The sequence below is a fragment of the Micropterus salmoides genome, unplaced genomic scaffold, assembly GCF_014851395.1.
Source record: "Micropterus salmoides isolate LMB-PRFRI ecotype aquatic unplaced genomic scaffold, ASM1485139v1 Ms_hic_scaffold_2, whole genome shotgun sequence".
Lineage (NCBI taxonomy): Eukaryota > Metazoa > Chordata > Actinopteri > Centrarchiformes > Centrarchidae > Micropterus > Micropterus salmoides.
In genome coordinates this window covers 37788584-37799024 of record NW_024041150.1, presented here as the reverse complement: position 1 = coordinate 37799024, position 10441 = coordinate 37788584, and the positions used below count along the sequence as shown (strand labels likewise).

General features: G+C 42.4%; 1 protein-coding gene across 1 annotated transcript; it reads left to right on the top strand.

Moving 5' to 3' along the window:
• The first annotated feature begins 5406 nt into the window (after window positions 1-5406).
• Window positions 5407-8147, top strand: LOC119913039 (pre-mRNA-splicing factor CWC22 homolog). The gene is made up of 4 exons (XM_038732357.1): window positions 5407-5608; window positions 5781-5864; window positions 5970-6377; window positions 6963-8147. Exons 1-4 carry the CDS (start codon window positions 5587-5589, stop codon window positions 7091-7093), a joined length of 645 nt encoding a protein of 214 aa, XP_038588285.1. The 5' UTR covers window positions 5407-5586; the 3' UTR covers window positions 7094-8147.
• Window positions 8148-10441: the final 2294 nt, after the last annotated feature.

The window sequence follows — 10441 nt, the reverse complement described above, 5'->3', positions numbered from 1 at the left end:
CTGACATGCCAATATATGCTGTACAGGAAAAAAAACCCAAATTTATCAGCCTACATTTAATTAATGCTTAATTGTGATGTTATTATATTTGTTTAGTTACCTGCTTCAGATCATTAAGTTGAATCAGTACCTTCTCTGATGCCATTTTAAAAAGCATTGTCCTATGTCCATATAGTTGCTCTGCAGCTCAATGGCATCACAAGGAAACGGCTGCGGTAATACCAAGGAGACGTCTAGGACATCAGGCCAGCTGGAGCAGACACTGAGGTGCATCACTTTAATGGTGAGGAGACGCATGCACATTCACAGATCATAGTCATTCACCACTAAAGGAGAATTGTATATTTGATGCCATCTCTGTCAGTTACTGAAGCCAAAGAAAGAAAAGAAAACATGAGTCTCCCACTGACTCCCAGATTGTCTGAGTTTTCTAAGACTCACTTATTAAGGCCAGTTATTAACATGATAACTCTGCTTTTCCATGTCTGTGCTTGTCTCCTTTAGGATTCCAACCAACACTTGTCTACCTCTTTTGGACAACACTCCCATCCTTTGGGCACCTCACAGCGGTGAGAAACTCCTTGAACAATGTCTAAAATCTCCAACAACCAGCAGAAAAAGAGAGCTAAAGCTAATTGTCTCAACAACTAATTGATTACAATTAAAAGTGTATTATTATTCTCGTGGCACAGACTATATCCAGAGTGCATAAGAAGAAATTCTTTGTTTGTACCTGACTGATTGGGCAACACATGCGATCCAGGAGTCATTTGCAACTAATTGCACAGAGTTGCAGATTCTAAGTCTAAATGACTGAGTTCAGCCTGCATTGTTTCTATTATAGGGATGAGCGAGTACACCGCTATCTGTATCTGTATCTCTCTCTCTTTTTTTTATTAAGTAATCTGGATCTGTACTCTGGACAAACCGGAAGTGTTATTCAAGCCTGAAATTGGTATGGGTATTTATATGGTATTTACAGAACAGTCTCAATAGTACTAATAGTAATAGTAATATACTAAGGCTTTAACGGTTCTGAAACCAAGACCGAAATCGCGACACAAAAGTCCACGGTCTCGTTTCGTGGATCTGAGAGACAGAACCGTGACACACCCGCTCCCCGGACTGTCTCTCTCATTAAGACAGTGCAACTCTGGCGGCGGCGGCGGCTGGTGGGTGCTGTGGCATAGGCGGAAATCACGGGGGGTTCGGGGGGGTCAGGACCCCTCCCTCATCTGAGAGTTGTCTCAACCTAAAAAATATTAAATAATATATTTAAAATTGTGTAATTAGTAAAACAATACAAACACAAATGGGGCAATAAAAGTGCGTTTTAAGTTTAGAAGAGTTCCCCCTCCCTTGCCTCATAGTGGTTTGGTCCACTGCCTGCTTTGCCCATTACATCACCGACACACACAACTCTCCGGAGGGACAGAAAGTTTGAACCGCTTTAGTAGTTGTGGAACTCCTGAAATGTTATTTAGGGTGTTGGGCTGTTTTATTAATTTATTAGAAAATCAGATGAACTGATTATTTTCTCTTTATTACAGATCATGCTGAGTCATTAATAAATTAATCATGACAAAAAAATATGATAACCAATCTATGTTTCCATGAGTCCGATAGCCAATGTTGTCATAACATTACGTAGTTTGGTTGGTAGCTTTTCTAATAGCTTGTTGGATTGTAAGTGGGTGGTGATGGTGCAGTGGATAAGACTATGCCTTTGGGTTCAATCCTCCACTGTGACCCATGACTGAGCAAGACACTTTACCTCTAGTTGCTCCAGAGGCGTGCGACCTCTGACATGTATAGCAATTGTAAGTTGCTTTGGGTTGATCAGATAAATCAGGATAAACGCGTCAGCTAAATGAATAAATGTAAAAGTAAGTCACCCACTACGGCTAGAAATGCACCGATCATGTGTCCAATTTTCTGCAGGTCACATTGAACATTACACACACACACACTGCGCTGCATGGTGTTTCACGTCATGCACACAGCGGCACAGACTCATGGCACACACACATACAATCTAAAACATGTCATAAGTACTCAATACGCTCAATATTTAGAAAGAGACACATCTTATATTAAGTTAGAAGACAAAGTGGATATTTTAAAGCACAGATGAGGTAAAGCAACAGTGAATACAGCTGTTGGTGCTGATGTCATTCATACCAGGGTGGTCTTTATTGGTTATTAACAACAAGCCTCCTCCACAGGAAGCTCATGCTGCGTTCCATTTACCTCGGAGGTCGGAGGTTGGAGCTGGGAATGACACCCGAGTTGACGGTGTTCCAGTTAAGAAATTGGAAATCCGATTTAAGGCGGCGTTCCCTTTAAAATTTTGAACTTTGAACTCGGAAATTCCGACTTCCCTTGTCAAATCAAATGCACCATCATCTACTGCTGTGAAAGCGGAATGGCGGGTGAAAAGTACGAAACACAAGTTTTATAAAACTGCTGACAAATAAAGTCAGAGCAGAGAGAGAGACGTGTGTAGGTGTGTGTCTAAAGTGAAAAGCAAGGTGAGCAGGTAGTTTGAGTAAACTAAACTAAATAAGGTGGAGAATAAAGTAGAATTAAAATACTGAGATTAGAAATAGGGTAATGTATTCTTTCAAATGTTTTCAATGAAAATATGATTTTAAATGGCTTAATGTTTTTAGTTGGATTTTATTTGTAGCTACAAAACAGCTCCCTCCAGTGAAAATGCGAATGTAATAATCATTGTTTTATTATGATCGTAGCCAACGTTTATGCTGGTGCTGCCTAATAAAAAGAAGATTTTCCAATAATGAAAAGTTACAAAAATGTTTGTGTATGCTGTCAATTATAGTTGTTAGAAAGAAATATCCGGAAAGGTCAGACCTTTAAATAATCTGTAATTGGAATCAGCCAGGAAAAATGCAATTGGTGCATCTCTCACTACAACTTTCAGGGGGATAAGCCTGTGTGAGTTGATCTTGGGCTAAAGATCTACCACTGTGTTGGGTTCTACTCAGTACGATGAGTATGATGTTAAGTTGCAGATTAGGTGGCTTGCTGCAGTTGAATATCTAAGTAAGAGACGTCCTCTGTCACAGAGGAACCTAAAATACTATGTGGAGGATGCCAGATAATTAGGATAATATGACAGATAGTAAACTATGTCATATTTAAACAACTTTTGCTTTGTGTTGTTGGCCAGATAAAAAGACAGAGATAAGAGTAAGTACAAAAAGTCATGGCAATTTGGTAACATCACAGTCTCCATGTTAGAATAATGTTATTAGTAAGATTTCCTTCTGTGTACACATATACAAGTACAATTTGGCTGGATTATTTGTGTCCCCTTCAAATATTTCGCTTTAGAAATTTTATGTTTTTTGCCCCCCCCCAACTGTTGGATGAATAACATCTCTCTCTGTGTTTCTCTGCAAAATGCTAAAGTGGGTTGCCAAATATACTTTGGCAGGTGCTACTATACCTGGTCGAGAGTTAGAATTTTTATTTCATTGTATCCCTAGTCTGTCTTTTAAAAACCTGCCAAAAATAGTTTAAAAGAATCTAGAAATGAAACCCAATTGTATTTTGGTATGAAGTTGCTCAAATTTTTAGACACTCAGAGAATTGATGCACAATTGCAGACGTTCCTTTTGTAGAAGAACATCCAGTTAACTTTCTTAATATTGTGGTTTGCTTGTATTTAGTGTCCTGTCCGTGAAAGTTGCTTTAAAGCAGTACCGTCGGCATCATCACTATTATCACCACCATTTTCTCTAGATGCTGTAACATCCTGCCCGGGAACTGTCCAGAAAACTCAGTTATTGTCCGTGAGGCGCTGAGGATGAACCTCCCTCACCACCTGGTCATCAGGAATGTCCAGCGCAGAGTTCAAACCCATGGCGCTAATTATACTGAGCTGAAGAAGCTGGTCTCAGACCTGTTTCCACAATATGACAGGTCCTGCTCCATGGAGAACCAGGAGGTTCCCATGGAAACAAACCAGCTGGAGGAGGCACTAATGATGAACAGCGTGGTGGTGAAGAAGGCTTTGCAGATGGGTGTTCCTCCTCACCTTATCAAGCCAAAGGTTCGCGCCAAGATCTTATCCAACAAAGTCGGCTACGCTGACATTAACGAGCTTCTCACGGATCTGAACTTAAAGTAGAGGAAAACTGCAAATCAATAAAGTTTTCCTGTTCATGCTCATGATTATTTTATCCAGAAAAGTATGTCCGTCCAGCAATTTCTTCCTGGAAAAATAATGTAAGACAATCTTTTGGTTTTTGGGATAAAGCAGGTTTTATTGTCTTTACGTCTCTTTAGTTTAGTGTGTTTGGGATGAGTGAAGCCTGATGGGCAGGTTGATGCCATTATCAACTTGTCTGAGCCGCCTTGCAGCAGCCCTGACAAAATAGCAAAACGTTTATGTAAATGGAAACGGTGGTGCCTTGAACACCCTTTTAATAAGGCTGGGTTCATACTGCCTACTACTGATTGGGTAACACCTCTGATACACCAAAAGAAACGTACCTCAAAACCTGTTGCAAACGATTTTGAGGAAACATGTTATAGAGAAAATATAGATGACATTCCATCAAACTAATTTTGACAGCTACTTCCGGTACCACCCCCAAACCGGACATGTGTATGTAACTGATAAGAGGGGTGCGTACATCCTTCCGTTGTGTGTTTTTGACTGATAATTGGAGGAGGTTTTTCATTGATTTGGAATCAAGTCAGTCTTTATTATTATACAAGTAAAGAATAAATTGAAATAATTACAGTAAAGCGGTAAAATGGTGTAACCAGTGAGTAAAAATTACACAGCATATTAAATTACCTTCAACAGCATGCAGCAAAATAAGAGAGAGTTCCAAAATTTAACTTTGTAAAATCTTTGCTAAAGCTTTGTGTGACAAACTTACCATCATTAAAGAACTAAAGAATAAATTGAATTAATTACAGTACAACAGTAAAATAGTATAACAGTGAGTTAAAATGAAACAGCTTTTTAAATTACCTTCAACAGCATGCAGCAAAATAAGAGAGAGTTCCAAAATTAAACCTTGTAAAATCTTTGCTAGTGCTTTGTCTTACAAACTTGCCATCATTATCACTCTTGTGAAAAGCTGTCTAGTCTTAAACTTGTGAGTCTGTGTCTCTTCTTCTCTGTCCTCTCTCTTTCTGGTGTAGCATAGGCTGTGCAGGGTGAACTGAGGAATGTGCTCCAACCCCCACACCTCTTTCCATCCCCCCCTGCCTCTGTTTTCTCAGTGAGCCGTGTTGTGTGTTTTAACTGTCATTAGCATCTTCAGGTAATCTTGTAGACCAGTTATTATAACTATGGTTATCTATAACCCCAGACTCTGGGTGTTAAAAACGGTCTGGTTTTATCAGACAGAGTTCGTTTTCGAAACAGGAACCTATTTTTATCAGCCGGAGACCAGAAGTAACGGCCCCCAACCCCTCACCAGTTATCTCCCACATGCAGCGCAGCACTCAGGGGTGTTTTTTTTGTTTGTTTTTTTTCTTACTTCTATAAGTACCCTACCAGAAATCCAGAGGTCTTCACACTACTGACCTCAAACCAGAGTGATGGCCCTTCAAAGAGAACACGGTACGCATTCAGCCTTTCCTCCGTAACTTAACTTTCATTCCAGCTTGTTTTCAATTAACAGTTTTTGACTTAAACGGCAATGAGCTTCATTCAACCACATATCACCGTGAAGGTAAGAGGGCCTACTATGTAGTACTGTGAAATAGAATTATTTTGTATATTGTTTTTACAGATTTCTACTCAGAGGAACAATTAGGCGCTGCAAGGGAGAATAACATTCCGTCAGATGAGGTGGTAGAGCTCGGAGGAGAAGTCGGTAAGTAAGGTTACCTTAACTTTTAATCAGTGTGTAGGTTTTATTTATTTACAAACTTTTACGCAGATGTGATAACAGTACTCTTTTCTTTCATTACACCCGCAGCTGGTGCGCGCGATTGTGAACAGCACTTTATGCAGGGTCTCTCCCCTACCTTTTACGAGGAGAGCGCTCCGGTTCCGGAATCGGATCAGCCCTCGGTTTCAGTACCGCAAGCGTACATAACACCGGGGTCCCCGGAACACGATGAGCCGGATGTGTCCCCGGAATCACCCGTCGATGATGTAGAGCGCTCCAGTCAGGCCGCAGATGGGAGGTCACGTAACGGATCACCGGTAGAAGCGCGGGGACTGACAGCGGAGGAAATCATCATTCATCCGGACCCAGCAGAACCGTGTACGCCGAGGAATCAGGCTGAGCCTATACCGAACAACGGACCTCGGGAAAGGGAACACCGTAGAGGGCTCAGCAGTAGCAGGAGCAGGAGCAGGAGCAGCAGGCCAACCACACGCTGTAAGTCTAATTGTTTATTATAACGCTCGGAGACAGCGCATTTTATTTAGCTCATGTAATATCATTAACCAGCCAACAGACGCCGCTCTAAAACCATTAACCTAGCAAATATGCAGTCGTAATAAAATAGTTTAGTTTATATACACAGATTCCCGTGATACCATGTTGCTGATTATTAGGCTATGCAATTAATGAGTTAAAAGTAATCCACACTAATTTCTCAAATACAACACCATGTCAAATGTTCTATGCAGGAAGTAGTCTTATGAGTTATTTAAGCTGACTTTAAAAGCCATTTTGCTTCTTTTTCATAAAGTAGGCTATTACTGTGGTGTTTTTGGTTGGTTTGGTTTTTTTTTGCAATTCTACAGTGTTTTGGTACTGATGTCTGACATTCAGGGTATTTAGTTACAAGATAATGTAAGAGTTTTAAAAAACGGTAATGGTGCTATGAAAATAATTTTAAAAAACTAGTTTGCTTGTTTGCTATAAAGTATTAATGTGGTGATTTTTAGGGGTGAAGCCTGACTTTCAGTATTAAAATACACAAGAGGTTAAAGTGTCTTTGTTTTTGTCTCCCTCCAGCAAACAGACCCAGACCAATCATGAGAGGCTGTCAGAATTGCTGTCGGACTGCCCATGATCAACTAGTTTTAATGAGTAATGCTTGCCGACTAATGGTTAAAATGCTGGCTGTCTATAGTGATCATAATTAGTAAGGTGTTTGATCTGAAATTGTTTCAAATTATTTTTTATTTGTTTCATTGGGTAATTGTTTTGTTTTTTTGTTATTCATTTAAATTTATGACGTTGATATTTTTTAAGGTTTAAGTGTGTTTTGATTTTTTATGATAATGGATGAAAACAAACCGTTAGGGCTTAGGCTGAGTTTATCAGACGAGGTAGATCAACATTTTCAGAATGAGTCAAACTTTCAAAATGGTATAACTGAAAATAATATAATTGAAAACAAGACCTCCTCCAGTCAGTTCTTAGATCTGTTACACGCTATAAATCAAGCTCTCGTTGATCTGGAACCCTTAGAAAATGAAATACCAACGAGCAATGTATTGGCCCTCCAAACAAGGTAGACAACGTCTTCATAGCTGCTTTCACCACAGCTTATGGGCGTCTAAAGTTGTACAGTTATTTAGAGCAGCTGCAGGAGAGGGTCTTGCTTGACCTGGGTAATTACATGGGAGATTTGACTGATGAGTTAGACGGTGATAGCATAAAAGCATTCGCGGCTGCGGGTTCTAAAAGTTATGCTTACCAAACTCAAAACAACAAAGTAGTACTTCGTGTAAAGGGTATCACTCAAACGCATGATTGTTGTGAACAAGTTAACTTTAACAGTGTCAAACAGTTGGTGGAGAATTATGTGGGTGTCATTGAAACACCTCAGCACAATATTGTACAAGATAAAAAGGGTTTTTTTCCTTAGAAACACATCATTCAAGAATAAATTTAGAGTGGTGTATGACAAGAGACGGTTACTGTGCCAAGGTCAAACCCTGCCTTTTGGCTATTAAAAATTAAAAACAATTAAATGTTTTCATCCTATGAAATTGAGTCTGACCCTAGACTAAGAACACCTTTCTCCTGTCAAATCGTGGGGCCAAGCGGGTCGGGTAAAACTTATTTTGTAAAGTCTGTGTTGGAATCCTGTAATCATGTCATGGACAACATGCCTAGTAATATTGTTTGGATTTTTACTTAACCGATGTACACTGAACTGCAAAAAAAGAATAAAAAGATCAAGTTTGTCGAGGGATTGCCTGATTCTTTTGATGATGAAATTCTATTCCCACCTGATCAAAATCATCTTATAATTTTGGATGATGGCATTTTCCAGGCCTCTGATCACCCTGAAGTTGTGAAAATTTTCACACAGTACAGGCATCGCAAAAAAAATGTGTGTTGACTCAAAATGTATTTCACCATGGAAAGTACAGTACAGCACAGTAGGACAATTATCTTAAATAGTAACTATTTGGTGTTGTTTAAAAAACCCCGAGATAGATTACAGAGGAGTATATTAGCTCAACAAATATTTCCCTGACGAAAAGCCTTTTTCTTACAAAGTTTTGAAGATGCTACCAAAGATCCCACTGGTATTTAATCTTGGACCTCACACCTAGTTACCCAGAACCTTACAGACTAAGATCAGGAGTACTACCCCACCAGTGGCCCGTTGTCTATCTTCCCAAATCAAAGTCCTGATCTAACATGTCAGCACGTTTAAAAAGGAATGCCCCTTTACTGAGGGCTTTATGTCACGCCACACCTCAAAAGTGTAAAGATATTCTCAACAATTGCTCATTGGACTTTCTTCAGTCTTTGTGTGAACTCTCTTTGAATCTTTTAAAAGGAAACATTCCTGTTATGAGGGTGGTTTGGTGTGGGGACAAAGAGGACCCAAACGCAGTACTCTGAGGGAAGGAGACCAGGGGGTCCCCAGGGCGGAGCAGAGGGACCTGAGGGTCTGGGCGGACCAGGAGAGCCAGGGAGTTCAGGGGGGGCGGCCCGAGGACAGAGCAGGGGGAGCCAGGGAGGTCCGGCGGACAGCCCGAGGACAGAGCTAAGGGGCGAGACGACCTCTCCAGAGGCCGTGGAGCAAGGCGAGACAAGCCAGAGACTTCGGGCAGACGGCCGAGGGATGGGCTAAGGGTCGAGACGACCTCTCCAGAGGCCGGGGAGTCGGGCTAGGGGCCGGCAGCGAGACAGCAGCGGGGGGAGTCAGGGACGAGGCTGCTGGGCTGAGGGCACTAGGTGGGGTTGGCCGGACCACCGACGGGGCTGGTGTCAATCAATCCACCAAGAAAACACGAGGAGCAGGGGTCGGCCGGACCACCGACAGGGCTGGACCAGGTTGGGGATCAGGAGGGATAGGCTGGAGGCTGGGGAACAGGCTGGAACGGCAGAGGGCTGGAGTTTACAAAATGTCTTGCCCACTTAGGCAGCCGACGTCGCAGCCATGGCCTTACGGCTATCTCCCAGTGAGCCTGTATGAGGGCAGCTTGGCGGGATTCGTGGTCAGATGCCAACTGCCACGTAGACCACAGCTCGGCCAAGACATCCAGGAACATGTCCCTCTCCGCTCTTAAGACTGCTGGTTCCATTGGTAGCTTGATCTTTCTGTTATGGGGTTGTGTGGTGTGGGGACAGAGAGGACCCAAACGCAGCACTCTGAGGGAAGGAGGTTTATTGAGAGGAAAAAGGGGTAGAGGGACTGGAGTGGAGGGAGAGGTGGATGCCGGGGAGACACAGGCACGGGGAACCAAGGAGACTGGGGACCAGGCGGACGGGGAACACTGGGGCCGAGGAAGCGAGGGAGAACAGGGAGGACGCCGTGGGGGAAGTCCGAGGAGGAGAGGACCGGTGGATGAGCCCAGCCGACTGAACGGAGGACGGAGGGTGAGTGTACCTGGGAGGGAAACAGACAGAGAGACAGAGTTAGAGATCACAGAGACAAAGCACAAGGAAAATGTGAGAAAACAAGAAACACGAGAGCCTGAACGTGGAGGTGGCACCGGGTATGGAGCAACGACGATCAAGCAAGAGTGGTGTGGAGAACCGGGGTTGAAATACAGGCAGGGATGAGGTGATTACTGGCAGGTGTGGCAGGCTGACGAGGTGGATGATGAGGTGCAGGTAGTTGGCTGGGCTCAGGAGCAGAGGGAGAGAGAGAGCACACAGGGGAGAAAACACAGGGAGGCAGGCAGGGAACAGAAAACCAAGGAAAAAGGCAGAAAAACTGATAAAAAGGAGAAAAAAAACAGGACACTCACCATCAGCCGGGCTGCCACCACAATACTTTTAGCTTTTCTGCTTTTTCAACCATTATTTCCATCCAAACCTCAACAGGTATCCTTAATGAAGTCTGAAACACGTCACATTCAGTATTGAAATACTGCAAAACAAATTGATCCAAAGCTTCATCTCTTTCGCTCTTCTGATGGCTTGCACGGTAGAACCATCTGACGGAAGCCGAGCTTTTTGTCTCCCAAACACTACAGGATACAATTTTTTTTAGGAACAAACACGGGTGGAACTTCCCGCTT

Bases quoted from the DNA above. Each gene is read 5' to 3' on its own strand.
- LOC119913039 (XM_038732357.1), top strand. From the start codon at position 5,587: ATGGCCCTTCAAAGAGAACACG. The intron at 5,609-5,780 runs GTACGCATTCAG...TTGTTTTTACAG, and splicing joins GGCCCTTCAAAGAGAACACG to ATTTCTACTCAGAGGAACAA. The intron at 5,865-5,969 runs GTAAGTAAGGTT...TTACACCCGCAG, and splicing joins AGAGCTCGGAGGAGAAGTCG to CTGGTGCGCGCGATTGTGAA.